General features: G+C 43.6%; 1 protein-coding gene across 1 annotated transcript in view; it reads left to right on the forward strand.

Annotated features, from left to right (window-relative positions):
- LOC311135014 (regulating synaptic membrane exocytosis protein 1-like) overlaps positions 1 to 23,109 on the forward strand; it is a gene marked incomplete at both ends in the record, with an annotated part of 81,109 nt that overhangs the window by 12,130 nt on the left and 45,870 nt on the right. Inside the window, 2 exons of the mRNA XM_084168851.1 lie at positions 7,484 to 7,703; positions 8,416 to 8,427. Coding sequence (XP_084024977.1) covers positions 7,484 to 7,703; positions 8,416 to 8,427 — 232 coding nt within the window. The remainder of the gene's footprint in view (positions 1 to 7,483; positions 7,704 to 8,415; positions 8,428 to 23,109) is intronic.

Consider the following 23,109-nt stretch of genomic DNA (forward strand, 5'->3'; position numbering starts at 1 on the left):
AGAGAAGAGAGTAGAGAGAAGAAAGTAGAGAGAGTAGAGAGATGGAGGAAGGGAGTGTGCACACCAGAGGAGAGGAATGAAGAGAGGGGTGGAAGGGAGAGAGGTTGAGGCAGGGATGAGTGAGAGACTGGAAGAAAGGGATGGATGGTGGGAGAGGGGGAAGGTGAAACCACTCAGCATGGCGACAGTTCCGGCGGAAGCGAGGGAGGGAGGGTGGAAGTGCAGACCCTGCCAGAGAGAGAAAAAACGAAAGAGTGAGTGAGAGGGACAGAAATACAGACTGTGGCATACTGTATGCCGCTAATGCCATATGGTGGTGAGGTGCCACCCAGAGTGGGCACAGACCACTGCACCTCACCACAGCGGGCACAGACCAACCCTCCTAGCATAGCAACAGAGGAGAGCAATTGCGTGTGGGCTAAATAAAAAACTGGACACCTACCAAACACTAAAGGTTTTTTTTGTCATTATGATGTAAAAGGCAGTTGTCATCATTTTCAACCCCCCACTTAAACACGCACGCACGCACGCACGCACGCACGCACGCACGCACGCACGCACGCACGCACACACACACACACACACACACACACACACACACACACACACACACACACACACACACACACAACACACACACACACACACACACACACACTCCTGTCCTTTATTCAAGGGATACAGGGGCCAGCCACAAAGCTGGCACCCTTTACTGCTTTCTAATTTTGCAAATAGGATGAGGAGGAATACTTTTTTTTTTAAAGCTCATCTATTATAGGATTGTGAATTTACTGAAATCAATCAGGTGGATGACTCCCCCTGTTTGGAGAAAGAGAGAGGGAGAGAGAGAGAGAGCTTCATTTCTAAATGGCTGCGAAGTGATTTTCCCTCGTTCTTATTTGACACTCCCTCATTGTTTTTTGATTCATGCCCGCTTGCCTGTTGAATATCGAACTGAGATGAGAGGAAGGAAGGGAACCCTTAGTCACTGAAGTTCGATCAGGCGACATGGGACTGAGTTTATTAGTACAGATATAGAGTATCGGTAGGTCTCATGGATCAGTGGGCTGGTAGGGTTGTGGGTTGGATTCCTGCATGGAGTACATACACTGAGTGTACAAAACATTAAGAATACCTTCTTAATATTGAGTTGCACCCCCTTTTGCCCTCAGAACAGCCTCAATTCGTCGAGGCATGGACTCTTCATGGTGTCGAAAGCGTTCCACAGGGATGCTGGCCAATGTTGATTCCATTGCTTCCCACAGTTGTGTCAAGTTGGCTGGATGTCCTTTGGGTAGTGGACCATTCTTGAAACACACGGGAAACTGTTGAGTGTGAAAAACCCAGCAGCGTTGCAGTTCTTGACACACTCAAACCGGTCCGCCTGGCACCTACCACCATACCCCATTCAAAGGCACTTCAATCTTTTGTCTTGCCCATTCACCCTCTGAATGGCACACAGACACAATCCATGTCTCAATTGTCTCAAAGCTTAAGAATCCTTCTTTAACCTGCCTCCTCCCCTTCATCTACACTGATTGAAGTGGATTTAACAAATTACATCAATAAGGGATCATAGCTTTCACCTGGATTCACCTGGTCTGTCTATGTCATGGAACACTCAGTGTATATTGGACACGTGTGTAACCGGTGGCGTGCAAAATTAAGCCCCTACTCCCTAGCCACTCTAAATAATAATATAGTCATTCATCAGATGCTTTTATTCAAAGCGACTTTAATTTAATATGTGACCACTGGCCACTTCTATCCCTCTGTCTCACCCACTGGGTGTGCCCAAGGAGGAGGAGAGAGGAACTCAGTGTAACGTTTACTGGCGCTATTATGCACACGCTATACTTTCAGAATATGGATTTGGGCTGTCACTGTCATCTCTCTCATACTCCAAAGACATGCCAACCTTCCAAATGATAAAACAATCTCCAGACAGAAGGAAGCGCTCTGCTTAAATACACTGGCACAACCATACCCTTGATTAGCCAGCTAGACGCACTTGGCTGGGGATACAACGGAATAGAAGGCACTTTAGTGGCCACCGGTCACATATGAACTAGAAGTTGCTATGAATAAAAGCATCTGATGAATGACTATATTATTATTTAGAGTGGTTATAAGGAGGGTCTAGGGAGTAGGGTCTAGGGAGTAGGGGCTAGGGCTCTATTTTGTATTCAGCACTAAATATGCTTACAGTTCCCCTCAGTGAGAAATTATAACCGGAGACCTCTCCCAGCTGATGACATGAGATTCCATTACCCAAAATCCATTGTAATGGTGCCAGGACATGCTCATCTATGCCCACTCTCCCATCGAGAGTGAAGGAATTTTGGGAGTGATGCTCACCCCCGAATCCTGAAACAGCATCTAGCCTCTTGCCCCTAGGCACTTCGTGTACAGTCGTGGTCAAAAGTTTTGACAATGACACAAATATAAATTTTCACAAAGTCTGCTGCCTCAGATTTTATGATGGCAATTTGCATATACTCCAGAATGTTATGAAGAGTGATCAGATGAATTGCAATTAATTGCAAAGTCCCTCTTTGCCATGAAAATGAACTTAATCCCCCAAAAACATTTGCACTGCATTTCAGCCCTGCCACAAAAGGACCAGCTGACATCATGTCAGTGATTCTCTCGTTAACACAGGTGAGAGTGTTGACGAGGACAAGGCTGGAGATCACTCTGTCATGCTGATTGAGTTAGAATAACAGACTGGAAGCTTTAAAAGGAGGGTGGTGCTTGAAATCATTGTTCTTCCTCTGTTAACCATGATTACCTGCAAGGAAACACGTGCCGTCATCATTGCTTTGTACAAAAATGGCTTCACAGGCAAGTATATTGCTGCTAGTAAGATTGCACCTAAATCAACCATTTATCGGATCATCAAGAACTTCAAGGAGAGAGGTTCAATTGTTGTGAAGAAGGCTTCAGGGCGCCCAAGAAAGTCCAGCAAGCTCCAGGACCGTCTCCTAAAGTTGATTCAGCTGCGGGATCGGGGCACCACCAGTGCAGAGCTTGCTCAGGAATGGCAGCAGGCAGGTGTGAGTGCATCTGCACGCACAGTGAGGCAAAGACTTTTGGAGGATGGCCTGGTGTCAAGAAGGGCAGCGAGGAAGACACTTCTCTCCAGGAAAAACATCAGGGACAGACTGATATTCTGCAAAAGGTACAGGGATTGGACTGCTGAGGACTGGGGTAAAGTCATTTTCTCTGATGAATCCCCTTTCCGATTGTTTGGGGCATCCGGAAAAAACCTTGTCCGGAGAAGACAAGGTGAGTGCTACCATCAGTCCTGTGTCACGCCAACAGTAAAGCATCCTGAGACCATTCATGTGTGGGGTTGCTTCCCAGCCAAGGGAGTGGGCTCACTCACAATTTTGCCTAAGAACACAGCCATGAATAAGGAATGGTACCAACACATCCTCTGAGAGCAACTTCTCCCAACAATCCAATAACAGTTTGGTGACGAACAATGCCTTTTCCAGCATGATGGAGCACCTTGCCATAAGGCAAAAGTGATAACTAAGTGGCTCGGGGAACAAAACATCGACATTTTGGGTCCATGGCCAGGAAATTCCCCAGACCTTAATCCCATTGAGAACTTGTGGTCAATCCTCAAGAGGCGAGTGGACAAACAAAAACCTACAAATTCTGACAAACTCCAAGCATTGATTATGCACGAATGGGCTGCCATAAATCAGGATGTGGCCCAGAAGTTAACTGACAGCATGCCAGGGCGGATTGCAGAGGTCTTGAAAAAGAAGGGTCAACACTGCAAATATTGACTCTTTGCATAAACTTAATGTAATTGTCAATAAAGGCCTTTGACACTTATGGAATTATACTTCAGTATACCATAGTAACATCTGACAAAAATATCTCATAACACTGAAGCAGCAAACTTTGTGAAGACCAATACTTTGACCACGACTGTAGATCAGAAGGAATTTGATAGGTATAAACAGTAGCTTCACATTGCCCTTTGATTGGCTTGGTACTAGGACTTTCACCATATTGCTTATAGCTATCAACATCTCTACAGGGGCGCAACTTTGGTTTTAGAAGTGGGGGGACATAACTAGTATTTTATTTTTTATTTTTGTTTGTCGGTTAAACACTCCAAACAGTCTACCTAATCGCTCGGAGCTGTCCGCATGGTCCTAAAGCACACCGTTGCCTCGTTTTGTATCACATTCCAATGATAAAACTGGGGGGGAGACAAAAATGCAATTTCAGAATGTGTGTGTGGGGGGGGGGGGGGGGGGGGGACGACGACGACACCCCTGCATCTCCACATGTGTGATGGGATGTTTCTGGTTTCTGGGCGGTGGTTTGAGGATTCAGGAGTCAATGAGCAGCACAGCTCTATCATACGGGTGTCCCACATATTAGAGACAAATCACACAGACCCATTGCTCCTCTGGGACAACATTGTGTGGGTGTATATAATAATATACTATAATATGCCATTTAGCAGACGCTTTTATCCAAAGCGACTTACAGTCATGCGTGCATACATTTTTTTGTGTATGGGTGGTCCCGGGGATCGAACCCACTACCTTGGCGTTACAAGCGCCATGCTCTACCAGATGAGCTACAGAGGACCACATGTGTATATGTATGTGCGTGCTTTCATGTGTGCATATGTGTGTGTTGGAGGATTTACTTCCAGCGCTGTTGATAGGGACCAGGGCCATCCTGCCAGGGCTTGATGAATGGGGGACAGCGTGTGTGTGTCCGCAGGACGTTTGTCCTTGTTCGGTGGCTGAGATACTGCTGGCTTTTCACGTCTGTCACATCATGTCAGGCCTTCTAAAGGACTCCTTTGACTCCCTCCCCCTCGGTTGGGGAGGACTGGGGAAATGATCGAGCTCCACTGCACAGGACTGTATGAATAGCCACACCATTCACTGCTCGAGGCAGCGAGGTAGATCTTGCCCCTTACATAATATAATAATAATAATATGCCATTTAGCAGACGCTTTTATCCAAAGCGACTTACAGTCATGTGTGCATACATTTTTACGTATGGGTGGTCCCGGGGATCGAACCCACTACCCTGGCGTTACAAGCGCCATGCTCTACCAATTGAGCTACAGATGACCACTACATGATCATATCCCCCAAGTAAGCCCATCTGAAATCTCCATTCTCAGTATGCCTATTTGCTGTGCTTGTTTACGGGTGTGCATACAGTACTGTACAGTAGGCTTTGTTGTAGCTACAGTAGTCCTAGACTCTCAGCAAGCTCCTTAGTGTTGCATGGCTTAATTATTATATGGGATGCTAATGTTGTTTCCCCAGATTGAATTGTTGGCCCGATTGTTTAAAAAACACACTTGGACAAATGTGCATTTCGCAAAGGGCTTATTTTTATTTCTTAAAAGAGAGAAAGTACTGAATTGTGTGACGTAAAGGGAAGTGTGTGTGTCTGTGCGTTCATTTGTGTGTGTTTGTGCTGGTAGAAGTAAAGCTTGAGCTCACTTTGGTTTAACCTTGTATCTCATTTATGAATCTGTGTTTTCTAGCTTTTCTTAATGAGCTCCTGTCTGACAGTCTCTCCTGAATCTTGAAAGATGAGTGCTCTCTCAGATCTCCTCATAAATACATATTTCTCGCTCTATTTCTCTCTCTTCCTCTCTCTGTTCACTCTTAAATATGTTTTTAATTTAAAAACATTCAACAATGGTGTTGCACAATCTAATAGAGATTTAAGTTTAAAGTTTACCGATCTGAGAGAGAGGGTTTGCCAGAGTAGTTGAGTCGGCTGCAGTCCAATAGTTGAAGATAGCTTCCTTCCCTCATCTCCTTCCCAGTATGACAATGTATGCACTCACTAACTGTAAGTCGCTCTGGATAAGAGCGTCTGCTAAATGACTAAAATGTAAAAAATAATTGATTGGTGAAAGGAATGTTATGAATCTGTACTCTCACCTATTCAAGCAGTGTTTACCTCAGAGGGGCCTAAGGAAGGATACATTTCCAAATTATTCAAACAGGGCCTAAGTATTGGAAATGGGGCCTGTGACAGTGTGACTACGTGAGAGTCATGGAGCTGAGGATATGAACCCTGAGGAGATGTAGCAGCAGGTGACCCCTGTCTGACCTTTAGGGCCAATAGATACCAGAGATTAGGCCCGGGGCGCTGCGAGGAAGACGGCATGGGATGGGAAGTGTTTTTGTATTTGTGTGTGTGTGTGTGTGTGTGAGTGTGTGTGTTAGTGTGTGAGTGCGAGTGCGAGTGCTAGTGTGTGTGTGTGTTGATGCGTGTGTATTTACAGGGATAAGATACAGGGATACATGGATGTCACTGTTGTGGGATAGTCCAGGGAGGAGGATGTTTGTTTGAGGTATGATAGGGGAACAGTTTGTTTTGTGACACCAGTAGTAGAGTGAAGAATGAGCCTAAGGCCTTTTGGATGTTTGATGCAGTCAGTTGTTTGTGACCTCCTGTCCTCGTGGGAATTGTAGTTTTTAAGGCTGGTTTGATGGGGGAGGAGGCTACACCAATGACACCCTGTCTGTAAGTAAAGATAATGTATCTAACTCTACCTATAGTATTTGGATGTTACAGTATTTTGGAAGCTACTATCTGCTCTGTATTTGTTTGTGACTAAATGTGTTTATTTACATTTTACATTTTAGTCATTTTAGCAGACGCTCTTATCCAGAGCGATTTACAGTTAGTGAGTGCATACATTTATAATTTATTATGGGATGTACTGTATCTACAACTGTATCTATAGTGCCTATTATCACCCAATAACAAATGTATATTGTCTATAAACATTTATAATAGCTTATATTAACAGCATTTATAAATGACTTACAGATACAGATGCATTCATAAAACATACGTAGATGGTAATATGTATTACAAAACATAAAATAAGTCTTCCTAATAGGCTAGGGCTGTTTACAAGAGACCATATAAATGCATCAGTAATATAATGTGTTTAATGCTGTCATATTTTGGTCTGGTTCAGCAGTGTGAGGTGGGTGCAGTTGCGAGACAGACAGAATGTTAGAAGGAAATCAAACTTGCAATTGTACTTGCTGCCACAGGGTGCTCTGTGCGCAATGCGCTGACAGATTCATATACTTTTAAAATGTCTGTAACTGTATTGTGTCTTTATTATATTTCATGCAATATGTACATACTGTATCATTTTGTCGCTGTCAGATTCTCCAAAACAGAAACCTTTCAGGAAATGGAAAAAACTGCCATATTGTCCCATTAACTAACATATCATTATGAAACTTCTGAATCTATTTTGAATACATTTTGGCAAAAATGAAGTTACGAGGTTTTCATCCGACAGCAACGATATGTAAAGATGTGTGAAGAGAATTCATGCTGGGAGAATTAATTGATGTGGCAGAGTTAATGCTTCAGATACTTTGGCAAGGTCTTAAAGTATGTGACTTTAGCTAACTTTGTACCTTTCCTCTACTACTGTTCTCTCAGAGGTATCCAGCAGCAGTTGTCCAGCTACAGGGAGACGGTGCGGCGGGTGGGGGAGGAGACGCGTCGGCAGACCACCACGGGCCAGCACCGGGACGACGCGCCCACCTGTGGCATCTGCCACAAGACCAAGTTCGCTGACGGCTGTGGCAACCTCTGCTCCTACTGCCAGATCAAGTTCTGTGCCCGCTGCGGGGGGAGGGTGTCCCTGCGCTCCAACAATGTAAGGCAATGTACACACACGCATGCACACACGCACGCACGCACACACACGCCCCCTGTTTACTCCACTTTCACTGACAGTGTGTAGTCTAATCAGGGGCACAGGTGTTTGTGCTCAGGTGGAGGAAAGGTGCTGGTCCAGATTAGCTGTAGAGAGTGTGTGTGTTGGGGGGGAGGGGGTTAGGGTGGGCTGCAGCAGAGTGTTACCCAGGTAGAGGCTGGTAAAGGTTAATTGGGAATTAGACAGGGACTAGGTGCAGGGGGGTCTCTGTGTTCTCCCCGGGGATTGGGACTAGAGTCACAGTGGAGTTGTGGGGGCCCCATGCAGGAAGCCCACCCGGCCACCCACAGTGTGATATTTAATTACCCCCCCCCCCCCCAACGCCCTAACGAGCACAGTGTGGAGAATCCACTGCTTGTGAGAGAGGGGAGATAGTTGTGGGGGGCTTTTAAACAGGGATTACCTACCTGTTGAGTCCCCCCCACCTCCACCACCTCAACTCATATTCAATCAGGCTTGTGCTGCTGTTAAGGAAGTTTGTGGATAACCTCATTTTGATTTGAATGAAAACACCTCTATCACCGTAAGGTGTGTTCTCTCAAACAGGTTTTAGCATTTTTTTAGTGTCCTCATCTTGCCTTTTCTCTCTTTCTCTCTTTCCCTCCATCTCTGTTTATTTTTCTCTCATATGCCACCTGGATGCTGACAACAGGAGGAGAAAGTGGTGAGTGTTTCCTCTTTCTGTGAAGACATACAGTATGTGGTTTAGTGAACTCCATTTTGCCAGCATTTTGCCAGCATCATGTTCTCTATCAAAGGGGTCCGAGGTGTAAATGCAGGAATGTGACTCATTAAGACCTTAAAGGGATAGTGCAAGATCTTGGTAATCAAGCCCTTTTTCTACTTAGCCAGAGTCAAATGAACTCATGGATACCATTATTATGTCTCTGCATGCAGTTTGAAGGAAGTTGCTAACTAGCGATAGCGCAAGCTAGAGGTTGACACAGGAACAGGACTCCCGCGGGTCTTGCGGGTCCCGCGGAATTCTGTCAGGAATGAGAGTAAAGTTCTAGACTCAAGTTTGGGACAGGATGGAACAGGATGAGTCCAAAGGAACGGGCAGTACAGGACTAGTTATAAACAGAGAAAACAGAGAAATATGTCATGTGTAGAGCATTTCATGAAAATAAAAAACTGTGTAGGCTATATAGTTTACTTAATAAAAATCTGTGTAGGCTGGTGGGAGGAGCTATAGGAGGACGGGCTCATTGTAATGGCTGGAATTGAATAAAAAAAAAAGTGGGTTCCACATGTTTGGTGTTTTATACCGTTCCATTAATTCCATTCAGCCATTACAATGACCCCGTCCTCCTTTAGCCCGTCCTCCCCTTTAAAAAAAAAAGGGTAATTTCCCCCCTCCCCCGGCTCACTCTCATGCTTCGCTCCAGTTATAGCCAGTCACTATAGGCTACCTCAGATGCCAATCTACGTCACTAGGCTAAATTATGAAGCTTTTAATAGAGGAATTGCAACGTCTTGTTGCAGCCAAGGACCCAACACTAACATTAACATTAGAGCCAAGGAAAGAGCGATGTTTTAGCTAAATTTGATGGAGTTGTCATTGACAATGAAGGAACCGAGTACAAAGTACACTGCTTGTAAAATATGCTGCTGTTGAATCAAATAGGGTACCAACCGGAAGCGGCCTAGCTGCTCTACTCCCAACAACTTTACAGTCAAGCCCAATTGTTGGCGTATTTAACTAAACCTGTGCCATCTGAGGTGAAGAATGAAATAAAAATAGATTGACTAATGCAGTACTGCCACTCAGGTTAAAAAAATATATAATTATGTTAATGTTGTAAATGTTAATGTGTTGTAAATGTTCATATGTGTGCAGTGCTCAGCTGTAGGCTACAGTTTTATGCCGGTGCTGTGCTGACCTGACCATCCTACTGGGGTCTCAGTCCTCATCCTCCAGCTTAATCGATCTACATTTAGATCATTTCGAATACGCTCTTTTATCCAGAGCGAATTAGTCCTACCGTCAGTGCATTTAACTAAGATAGGTAAGACAACCACATATCACAGTCGCATATTGCATTACTGAAATAATTTTCAATAGGCTTACTTCCTAAACAAACACAATAACCTACATATTTCTGCACGCAAAAATGAGCACGGGACAGGATGGGAGTGATTTTTATTGGGAAGGGACAGGAAAGTTCTGGGGTTATAGAACTGTTGCGGGATCAGGATAGTACAGGAAAATAATTGACAGGACAAGACGGGACAGGAATACGTTTTCACTCCCGTGTCAACCTCTAGCGCAAGCTAGCGTTACCTATAGACTTCTAGTCATTGTGTTAACTCTCGCCAAAACTACCTTTAACTTCCTTCAAACTGCACGCAGAGACATAAAATTGTATCCATGAGTTCATCTGACTCTTGGTAAGTAGAAAAAGGGCTTACTTGCCAAAATCTCGCACTATACCATTAAGATATGTAGCCAACAAAAAGGTAGAACCACTTCCAGTGTCAACCAATAGTGCTACACTAACTCTCACTAGACCACTAGTAACATACTCCACTTACACCATTAGGTATTACTCCAGACATGCCTTTTACACCTTACAGCACTCATACTTTTATGTTGAGTTTAGAACCTTACCTGCCCTTGGCCCTTTCCCTCAATGGCGCTGCCAAACTATCACTTTGTTGAGACTTGGCTCAGTGGTGCTCTGGGCTTCCAACAATGCATTAGAGTAGTGTAGACACTAGACCATCCCCCCTACAGCAAAGTACAACAGCACTAACTCTAATGAGGCTTTGGCAGTACAAGTCTGTTTCTTGTAGCTAGAACTGAGTAGTATGTGTTACTCTGGGTATTACCTGTGTAGCCCCTACAGTGGGGAAAAAAAGTATTCAGTCAGCCACCAATTGTGCAAGTTCTCCCACATAAAAAGATGAGAGAGGCCTGTAATTTTCATCATAGGTACACGTCAACTATCACAGACAAAATGAGAAAAAAAAATCCAGAAAATCACATTGTAGGATTTTTAATGAATTTATTTGAAAATTATGGTGGAAAATAAGTATTTGGTCAATAACAAAAGTTTCTCAATACTTTGTTATATACCCTTTGTTGGCAATGACACAGGTCAAACGTTTTCTGTAAGTCTTCACAAGGTTTTCACACACTGTTGCTGGTATTTTGGCCCATTCCTCCATGCAGATCTCCTCTAGAGCAGTGATGTTTTGGGGCTGTCGCTGGGCAACACGGACTTTCAACTCCCTCCAAAGATTTTCTATGGGGTTGAGATCTGGAGACGGGCTAGGCCACTCCAGGACCTTGAAATGCTTCTTACGAAGCCACTCCTTCGTTGCCCGGGCGGTGTGTTTGGGATCATTGTCATGCTGAAAGACCCAGCCACGTTTCATCTTCAATGCCCTTGCTGATGGAAGGAGGTTTTCACTCAAAATCTCACGATACATGGCCCCATTCATTCTTTCCTATACACGGATCAGTTGTCCTGGTCCCTTTGCAGAAAAACAGCCCCAAAGCATGATGTTTCCACCCCCATGCTTCACAGTAGGTATGGTGTTCTGTGGATGCAACTCAGCATTCTTTGTCCTCCAAACACGACGAGTTGAGTTTTTACCAAAAAGTTCTATTTTGGTTTCATCTGACCATATGACATTCTCCCAATCCTCTTCTGGATCATCCAAATGCACTCTAGCAAACTTCAGACGGGCCTGGACATGTATTGGCTTAAGCAGGGGGACACGTCTGGCACTGCAGGATTTGAGTCCCTGGCGGCGTAGTGTGTTACTGATGGTAGGCTTTGTTACTTTGGTCCCAGCTCTCTGCAGGTCATTCACTAGGTCCCCCCGTGTGGTTCTGGGATTTTTGCTCACCGTTCTTGTGATCATTGTAGGATTTTTAATGAATTTATTTGCAAATTATGGTGGAAAATAAGTATTTGGTCACCTACAAACAAGCAAGATTTCTGGCTCTCACAGACCTGTAACTTCTTCTTTAAGAGGCTCCTCTGTCCTCCACTCGTTACCTGTATTAATGGCACCTGTTTGAACTTGTTATCAGTATAAAAGACACCTGTCCACAACCTCAAACAGTCACACTCCAAACTCCACTATGGCCAAGACCAAAGAGCTGTCAAAGGACACCAGAAACAAAATTGTAGACCTGCACCAGGCTGGGAAGACTGAATCTGCAATAGGTAAGCAGCTTGGTTTGAAGAAATCAACTGTGGGAGCAATTATTAGGAAATGGAAGACATACAAGACCACTGATAATCTCCCTCGATCTGGGGCTCCACGCAAGATCTCACCCCGTGGGGTCAAAATGATCACAAGAACGGTGAGCAAAAATCCCAGAACCACACGGGGGGACCTAGTGAATGACCTGCAGAGAGCTGGGACCAAAGTAACAAAGCCTACCATCAGTAACACACTACGCCGCCAGGGACTCAAATCCTGCAGTGCCAGACGTGTCCCCCTGCTTAAGCCAGTACATGTCCAGGCCCGTCTGAAGTTTGCTAGAGTGCATTTGGATGATCCAGAAGAGGATTGGGAGAATGTCATATGGTCAGATGAAACCAAAATAGAACTTTTTGGTAAAAATTCAACTCGTCGTGTTTGGAGGACAAAGAATGCTGAGTTGCATCCAAAGAACACCATATCTACTGTGAAGCATGGGGGTGGAAACATCATGCTTTGGGGCTGTTTTTCTGCAAAGGGACCAGGACGACTGATCCGTGTAAAGGAAATAATGAATGAGGCAAGGGCATTGAAGATGAAACGTGGCTGGGTCTTTCAGCATGACAATGATCCCAAACACACCGCCCGGGCAACGAAGGAGTGGCTTCGTAAGAAGCATTTCAAGGTCCTGGAGTGGCCTAGCCAGTCTCCAGATCTCAACCCCATAGAAAATATTTGGAGGGAGTTGAAAGTCCGTGTTGCCCAGCGACAGCCCCAAAACATCACTGCTCTAGAGGAGATCTGCATGGAGGAATGGGCCAAAATACCAGCAACAGTGTGTGAAAACCTTGTGAAGACTTACAGAAAACGTTTGACCTGTGTCATTGCCAACAAAGGGTATATAACAAAGTATTGAGAAACTTTTGTTAATGACCAAATACTTATTTTCCACCATAATTTGCAAATAAATTCATAAAAAATCCTACAATGTGATTTTCTGGACAAAAAAATCTCATTTTGTCTGTCATAGTTGACGTGTACCTATGTTGAAAATTACAGGCCTCTCTCATCTTTTTAAGTGGGAGAACTTGCACAATTGGTGGCTGACTAAATACTTTTTTGCCCCACTGTAGTTTGTATAACCCCAATTTCTAACCTATGCTGCCCTCTGTATCTGTTTGAAGCCCCAGGTGGGGTTTGAAAAAAAATAAAACCCCTGTGTTGAGACTATGTATCCCCTTAGCAACGGTCATCAACATTCTTAAAAGGTTTTAAAAACAACTCTAATAAATACTACAGTTGGACAATGGATGAAGATACTGCAAACTTTTTGCATTTGTATGATACATCAGATCATATTTTACTATTATTATTATTATGATTATGATTTATTTTTTTAGGGGGTAGATCAGCTTTAATATTGCAGATAGATTGTAACTTCCATGAATGTAATTGTCTGCATCACTTCTAATCCCCCATATGTTTCCCCCCCGCAAATATATATATACAGTGAGGGAAAAAAGTATTTGATCCCCTGCTGATTTTGTACGTTTGCCTACTGACAAAGAAATGATCAGTCTATAATTTTAATGGTAGGTTTATTTGAACAGTGAGAGACAGAATAACAACAAAAAAATCCAGAAAAACGCATGTCAAAAATGTTATAAATTGATTTGCATTTTAATGAGGGAAATAAGTATTTGACCCCCTCTCAATCAGAAAGATTTCTGGCTCCCAGGTGTCTTTTATACAGGTAACAAGCTGTGATTAGGAGCACGCTCTTAAAGGGAGTGCTCCTAATCTCAGTTTGTTACCTGTATAAAAGACACCTGTCCACAGAAGCAATCAATCAATCAGATTCCAAACTCTCCACCATGGCCAAGACCAAAGAGCTCTCCAAGGATGTCAGGGACAAGATTGTAGACCTACACAAGGCTGGAATGGGCTACAAGACCATCGCCAAGCAGCTTGCTGAGAAGGTGACAACAGTTGTTGCGGTTATTCGCAAATGGAAGAAACACAAAATAACTGTCAATCTCCCTCGGCCTGGGGCTCCATGCAAGATCTCACCTCGTGGAGTTGCAATGATCATGAGAATGGTGAGGAATCAGCCCAGAACTACAAAGGAGGATCTTGTCAATGATCTCAAGGCAGCTGGGACCATAGTCACCAAGAAAACAATTGGTAACACACTACGCCGTGAAGGACTGAAATCCTGCAGTGCCCGCAAGGTCCCCCTGCTCAAGAAAGCACATATACAGGCCCGTCTGAAGTTTGCCAATGAACATCTGAATGATTCAGAGGAGAACTGGGTGAAAGTGTTGTGGTCAGATGAGACCAAAATCGAGTTCTTTGGCATCAACTCAACTCGCCATGTTTGGAGGAGGAGGAATGCTGCCTATGACCCCAAAGAACACCATCCCCACCGTCAAACATGGAGGTGGAAACATTATGCTTTGAGGGTGTTTTTCTGCTAAGGGGACAGGACAACTTCACCGCATCAAGGGACGATGGACGGGGCCATGTACCGTCAAATCTTGGGTGAGAACCTCCTTCCCTCAGCCAGGGCATTGAAAATGGGTCGTGGATGGGTATTCCAGCATGACAATGACCCAAAACACACGGCTAAGGCAACAAAGGAGTGGCTCAAGAAGAAGCACATTAAGGTTCTGGAGTGGCCTAGCCAGTCTCCAGACCTTAATCCCATAGAAAATCTGTGGAGGGAGCTGAAGGTTCGAGTTGCCAAACGTCAGCCTCGAAACCTTAATGACTTGGAGAAGATCTGCAGAGAGGAGTGGGACAAAATCCCTCCTGAGATGTGTGCAAACCTGGTGGCCAACTACAAGAAACGTCTGACATCTGTGATTGCCAACAAGGGTTTTGCCACCAAGTACTAAATCATGTTTTGCAGAGGGGTCAAATACTTATTTCCCTCATTAAAATGCAAATCAATTTATAACATTTTTGACATGCGTTGTTCTGGATTTTTTTGTTGTTATTCTGTCTCTCACTGTTCAAATAAACGTACCATTAAAATTATAGACTGATCATGTCTTTGTCAGTGGGCAAACGTACAAAATCAGCAGGGGATCAAATACTTTTTTCCCCTCACTGTATACATATACATATACATACATACACATACATATAAATACATATACATACATATATATATATATATACATATCCTTTTTGAAAATATATTTCCCTTTATTACTTTCCAACCCCACCACCCCTCCCCTAATTGGAGTAAACTAGTGAACAACAACGCTTAGGCCTCTACTTCCAGCTTATACATACTATATACATTTTATGGACACAGTCAATTTTACAATGATTCTATTTTGTTTGTTTTTACTCCTGAACTTCCTCTACCCTCAACCTCTCTGATCATTTTTATGATGTCCATCCGGTTTGCTTCTATATGCCATGTCTTTCTAACTGTGCTCTTTCACAAAAGCTATCATCCTATAACCTATATACTTATTATGGACACAGTATGCTTTACATTAGTTATCTTGTTGTTATTAGTTGTTATTAGTCCCATCCTTCAGCTGCATTCAACACCTCCCATCTTTCTCTTAACTCCATCCATATTGGATTTCTATTTGCCATATATTTTTCAACTGTACTGTGATGTTTCACAAAAGTTCTGAACCCTTCTATTCTCATTGTTTCTACAGATTGTAAATTGAAAATAAACATTTTTGCTAAAAGTATTATTATATTATTGATCGATTGACTATGACTTTTCAGATCACCGAGTAGTTCTATCTGCAGGGTTAGCTCCAGGTAAATATTGCAATCCTTCAGCCATTCCTGGACTTTTGACCAAAAACAAGCCACAAATGGACAGTACCAAAACAAATGATATAATGATTCTGTCTCATCGCAGCAACATCTGCAGAGCTGGGAAGATTGTATCCCCCATACAAATAACATTCTATTGGTAGCAAGAATTTTGTATAATAATTTAAATTGAAAAATTCTAGGTTTTGAATCCGGAGTCATTTTGCATATCACTTCATAAACACCATGCCATAGAATCGGTACGTCAAAAATCTCTTCCCAACTATTTTGCAATCTATATGGGACAGCTGTCAATTCTTTGGTCCTTCAATTAAACTGGTATACTTTTTTATTTATCACAATTTTCTTTAACCAATTATGGTCTTTAATGCAGGGCCAACAGACAACTTCCTTACTTTTTCCCCCTTCCACTTTCCTCTTCCATTTTTGCAGTAATGCTGCAATTATTTGGTTGTAATTGTGGGTAGAGCAGACATTTCCATATGTTTTTGTTAGCTGCATGTGCGACATAACTCCACCAGTCCTACCTATGATATCATTTACGAAGATTATACTTTTTTTTTTTTTATAATGTTTTTTTTAATCAATTCATATATTTGAGTTTAACCACAAGATTTGCTGCATTATTTGTTCAGTTGTTTCTGGAGGATTAAATTGAAATTGCAACAAACTTTCTATGGCTTGTTTTAGAAATAGTGATATTGTCACGATCGTTGAGGAACGGGTCAGCCCAAGGTGCAGCGTGGTATGCGAACATGTTTATTAAACTGGATAAACACTAGACAAAATAACAAACACAACGAAACCGTGAAGTGCTATGGGCTATACACGAAACAAGCCTAACAGGAACACAAACAAGATCCCACAACAAAGGTAGGCAACCAGGCTACTAAAGTATGATCCTCAATCAGAGACACCGAGCGACAGCTGCCTCTGATTGGGAATCATACCCGGCCAAACATAGAAGTATAACAACTAGAATCTAAACATAGATATACAACAACATAGAACTAAACATGCACACCCTGACCAAACTAACTAGAGTTCTATAGGTCAGGGCGTGAGAGTACCCCCCCCCAAAGGTGCGGACTCCGGTCGCACAAACCTGACTTAACAGGGGAGGGTCCGGGTGGGCTTCGAGCCTCGGTGGCGGCTCTGGCTTCGGGGTGACATCTTCTCCCTTACTGCCTCTGCGTTGCCCCCTGGACCGGTCTGGACCTCAATGCGGAGCTTCCCCTCTCAGTCCTCCCACGATGCACCGATCCCTGTCTGGACCCTGGTGTGGGAGACCCCGAACCTGGAGAGGGGCTGAAGTCTGGACCCGGAGTGGAGCCGCTGACCGGAGCTGAACCGGATCCCGGTGGAGCAGACTGCTCTGGCTCCGGAGTGGAGCCGCTGACCGGAGCTGGACTGGGCACCGGTGGAGTGGAATGCTCTGACTCCAGAGTGATGCCGCTGACTGGAACTGGACTAGGCACCGGTGGAGTGGACTGCTCTGACTCCCGAGTGGAGTCGCTGCCGGAACTGGACTTGGCACCGGTGGAGCGGACTGCTCTAGCTCCGGAGTGGAGCTGCTTACCGGAGCTGAACCGGATCCCGGTGGAGCGGACTGTTCTGGCTCCGGAGTGGAGCCGCTGACCGGAGCTGGACTGGGCACCGGTGGAGCGGAATGCTCTGACTCCGGAGTGGAGCCGCTGCCGGAACTGGACTTGGCACCAGTGGAGCGGACTGCTCTGACTCCGGAGTGGAGTCGCTGACCTGAGCTGGACTGGGCACTGGTGGAACGGGCACGGGCCGTGCCGGACTGGGAACATGCACCACTGGCTTGGTGCGAGGAGCAGGCACGGGCCGGGCCGGACTGGGAACACGCACCACTGGTCTGGTGCGAGGAGCAGGAACGGGCCGGGCCGGACTGGAGACACGCACCACAGGTCTGGTGCGAGGAGCAGGCACGGGCCGTACCGGACTGGGAACACGCACCACTGGCTTGGTGCGAAGTGCAGGCACAGGCCGGGCCGGACTGGAGAGACGCACCACTGGCCTGGTGCGGGGATCAGGTATGGGCCGTACTGGACTGGGAACATGCACCACTGGCTTGGTGCAGGGAGCAGGTACGGGACTTACCGGGCTGGCGACACACACCACTGGTTTGGTGCGAGGAGCAGGGACGGACCGTACTGGACTGGGAACACGCACCACTGGCTTGGTGCGGGGAGCAGGTACGGGCCGTACCGGACTGGGAGCACGCACCACTAGCTTGGTGCGAGACGCAGGCACGAGGTGTACCGGACTGGGAACTGTCGTTAGAGATCTCCGACTGTACCAGTCTTTTATTCTCCGCGCCCAGTCCTCCTCCGGGAGCCCCCACGAGTTAGGGAACAGAAACTCATCGTCGTCATCATCCTCCGACTCCTCAATGTAAAACTGTTCCCATTCCTGTTCCCATGGTCGTAGGGACTCAAACTGGAACCCCACCGGGTGCAGTGGTCAGGGCTCTTCTCTCTCGATCCCCGACCACCCTTTTAGCCCCCCCAAAAAAATTATTGGGGCTGCCTCTCGGGCCTCCTCCTCGGCCGGCGCCGTCGGTGTCGCCGTTGCTCCTCTCTAACCCGGGCTTCCTCTGTCTGTTCCCAAGGACGGCGATCCATCCCAGCCTGGATCTCCTCCCATGTCCAAGATCCCTTACCATCCAGGATCTCCTCCCATGTCCAGGATGTCTGCTCCTGGCCACGCTGCTTGGTCCTCGTTTGGTGGGATCTTCTGTCACGATCGTTGAGGAATGGGTCAGACCAAGGTGCAGCGTGGTATGCGAACATGTTTATTAAACTGGATAAACACTAGAAAAATAACAAACACAACGAAACCATGATGTCCTATGGGCTATACACGAAACAAGCCTAACAGGAACACAAACAAGATCCCACAACAAAGGTAGGCAACCAGGCTACTAAAGTATGAACCCCAATCAGAGACAACGAGCGACAGCTGCCTCTGATTGGGAATCATACCCGGCCAAACATAGAAATATAACAACTAGAATCTAAACATAGATATACAACAACATAGAACTAAACATGCACACCCTGACCAAACTAACTAGAGTTCTATAGGTCAGGGCGTGACAGATATTTGGGAGATTATTTCCTTTTCAAATAACTGAAAGTGAGAGGTTGTAATCTGAATAAAGGGGAAAAGGCCATTCTTGAACATGGGGTGAGACAATCTTACTAATTTGCTAGAGAACCAGTTCGGATTTAAGTATAGCTTTTATATGACTGAAGCTTTTAGTGATAGGTCTAATAATTTCTGTCCTAATAAATTCATAGTCGTTATATAAATAGGCCCGTTTAATTTTGTCTGGCTTGCCGTTCCAAATAAAATGGAATATTATTTTCTTATATAATAAAAAAAAAAAAACTGTTCACTTGGCGTAGGCAAGACCATAAGCAAATAGGTAAACTGGGATAATACTAAAGAGTTAATCAGGGTGATTTTTCCACAAATAGACAGGTATTTACCTTTCCATGGTAGCAAGAGCTTATCTTTTTTTGCTAACTTTCTATTAAAATGTATTGGAGTGAGATCATTTATTTCATTTAGGATATGTATTCTGAGTATATCCACATCACCATCAGACCATTCCATTGGTAAACTACATGGTAATTTTTTAGTGATCCAATACGTAATATAGTACATTTATCATAATTTGGTTGTAATACAGAGAGGTTAGAAAATGTATCTAGATCCTCTATGAGGCTGTGGAGGGATTCAAGTTCATAAGCGTACAATGACACCTTTGTTTTTAAGCCCTGGATTTCTAATCCCTTGATATTATTGTTGGATCTGATTTTAATAGCTAACATCTCGATGGCCATAGTAATGCCGATAGTGGACAACCTTGTTTTACTCCCCTTGACAGTTTAAAACTTTTGGAGAAATAGCCATTATTTACTATTTGACACCTAGGGGTACTATACATGATTTTAACCCATTTTATAAGAGATTCTCCAAAATTGAAATGCTCCAGGCATTTATATATAAACTCCAGTCGTACTTTATCAAATGCCTTTTCAAAGTCTGCTATGAATAGCAGGCCTGGTTTCCCAGATTTTTCATAGTGTTCTATTGTTTCCAGTACTTGCCTTATATTATCTCCAATGTATCGTCCATGTAAAAAACCTATCTGATTAGAATTAATAATTTTTGCATCACAACACTGAAGTGTAAGGGGCCTCCAATTTCTTTAACGGACTAGATCTTTATATTTCCCACTTGTATCCTGTTTCAGTAATAATTAAATCAGACCTGCTTCTTGAGTGTCTGATAATCTACCATTTACATAGGAGTGGTTAAAACATGCTAATAACGGTCCTCTGAGTATATCAAATAATATTTGGTATACCTCGACTGGTATGCCATCCAACCCTGGAGTTTTCCCGGACTTAAAGTCTTTAATTGCATCCAGAAGTTCCTCCTCTGTAATTTCAACTTCACATGAGTCTTTCTGTATGGCTGTTAATTTTACATTATCAATAGAAGAAAAATCCCTACAATTAGCTTCAGTTAGAGGAGATGGAGGAGACTGAAATGAAAACATATGCTTAAAGTACTTTGCTTCCTCCTTCAAAATATAATTTGGTGAATCATGGGTGACTCCATCATTTGTAACCAATTTCAGTAAATTATTTTTGGTAGCATTTCTATGTTGAAGATAAAAAAATAATTTGGTGCATTTTTCCCGATATTCCATCCAGTTTGCTTAATTTTTTATAATATAAAAATAATATGCCATTTGGCAGACACTTTTATCCAAAGCGACTTACAGTCATGCATGCATACATTTTTGTGTATGGGTGGTCACGGGGATCGAACCCACTACCCTGGTGTTACAAGCGCCGTGCTCTACCAGCTGAGCTACAGAGGACCACTTGTTCTTTCTTGAATAAGTTATATAACATTTATTTTTGATTTTCCTCTAATTTATTCTGAGCCTCTATGTTACAGTTTTTATTGCTATCTATCTGTTCTGTTAGACCTTCTATTTCCTTTGTTAGTATGGACTCTTTTGACCTAAATTGCTTTTGTTTTCGAGATGAGTACTGAATTGCATGGCCTCTAAAGGCACATTTAAAAGTGTCCCATACAATAAGGGGATTTGCTGTACCTATGTTATGTCGGAAAAATGCAGTTATAAATTCCTCTGTCCTAGTTAAAAACAAGTTGTCACGCAATAGGGTTTGATTAAATTTCCAATATCCTCGCCCACGTGGAAATTCAGTAAGAGTAATGTATATGCCAATTATATGATGGTCCGACCGCATTCTGTCCCCTGTCAACACTTTTTTATATTTTGTGCCAACGAGAATGACATAAGAAAGAAGTCAAGATGACTAGCTTGATTGAGTCTCCATCCATGTATATCTCACTAGGTCAGGATATTTAAGCCTCCATACAGTGGGGGAAAAAAGTATTTAGTCAGCCACCAATTGTGCAAGTTCTCCCACTTAAAAAGATGAGAGAGGCCTGTAATTTTCATCATAGGTACACGTCAACTATGACAGACAAATTGAGAAACAAAATCCAGAAAATCACATTGTAGGATTTTTAATGAATTTATTTGCAAATTATGGTGGAAAATAAGTATTTGGTCACCTACAAACAAGCAAGATTTCTGGCTCTCACAGACCTGTAACTTCTTCTTTAAGAGGCTCCTCTGTCCTCCACTCGTTACCTGTATTAATGGCACCTGTTTGAACTTGTTATCAGTATAAAAGACACCTGTCCACAACCTCAAACAGTCACACTCCAAACTCCACTATGGCCAAGACCAAAGAGCTGTCAAAGGACACCAGAAACAAAATTGTAGACCTGCACCAGGCTGGGAAGACTGAATCTGCAATAGGTAAGCAGCTTGGTTTGAAGAAATCAACTGTGGGAGCAATTATTAGGAAATGGAAGACATACAAGACCACTGATAGGTGTAGATAGTAAGTATAGACCGGAAGTAGAGGCCTGGGCATTGTTGTTCACTAATTTACTCCAAGTAGGGAAAGGATGGTGGGGTTGAAAAGTAATAAAGGGGAATATATATATAAAAAATATGGGGGATTGGAAGTGATGCAGACAATTACATTGATAGAAGATACAATCTATCTGCAATATTAAGCTGATCCATTCCCCCCAAAAATAAAAAAAATTATATATAAAAAAAGAGGAAAACAATTAAAAAATACAAAATTAAAAATAAAAACTTTTAAAAAAAGTAACAAAGCCTACCATCAGTAACACACTACGCCGCCAGGGACTCAAATGCTGCAGTGCCAGGCGTGTCCCCCTGCTTAAGCCAGTACATGTCCAGGCCCGTCTGAAGTTTGCTAGAGTGCATTTGGATGATCCAGAAGAGGATTGGGAGAATGTCATATGGTCAGATGAAACCAAAATAGAACTTTTTGGTAAAAACTCAACTCGTCGTGTTTGGAGGACAAAGAATGCTGAGTTGCATCCAAAGAACACCATACCTACTGTGAAGCATGGGGGTGGAAACATCATGCTTTGGGGCTGTTTTTCTGCAAAGGGACCAGGATGACTGATCCGTGTAAAGGAAAGAATGAATGGGGCCATGTATCGTGAGATTTTGAGTGAAAACCTCCTTCCATCAGCAAGGGCATTGAAGATGAAACGTGGCTGGGTCTTTCAGCATGACAATGATCCCAAACACACCGCCCGGGCAACGAAGGAGTGGCTTCGTAAGAAGCATTTCAAGGTCCTGGAGTGGCCTAGCCAGTCTCCAGAACTCAACCCCATAGAAAATCTTTGGAGGGAGTTGAAAGTCCGTGTTGCCCAGCGACAGCCCCAAAACATCACTGCTCTAGAGGAGATCTGCATGGAGGAATGGGCCAAAATACCAGCAACAGTGTGTGAAAACCTTGTGAAGACTTACAGAAAACGTTTGACCTGTGTCATTGCCAACAAAGGGTATATAACAAAGTATTGAGAAACTTTTGTTATTGACCAAATACTTATTTTCCACCATAATTTGCAAATAAATTCATAAAAAATCCTACAATGTGATTTTCTGGATTTTTTTTCTTATTTTGTCTGTCATAGTTGACGTGTACCTATGATGAAAATTACAGGCCTCTCTCATCTTTTTAAGTGGGAGAACTTGCACAATTGGTGGCTGACTAAATACTTTTTTTCCCCACTGTATATCCACTAGTTCTAATATATCCATGACATTCATTATTTCCTTCAGAGCATGAGGGTTATAGTTTGTAGTGTGATTTCCTTTACGGTCCATTGAGCTATTTAAAACAGTATTATAATCTCCCACCATAATAACAGAGTCTTGTATTGCTTGCAGGGTTGATAATGT

Source organism: Coregonus lavaretus, assembly GCF_964263955.1.
Source record: "Coregonus lavaretus genome assembly, chromosome: 1".
NCBI lineage: Eukaryota > Metazoa > Chordata > Actinopteri > Salmoniformes > Salmonidae > Coregonus > Coregonus lavaretus.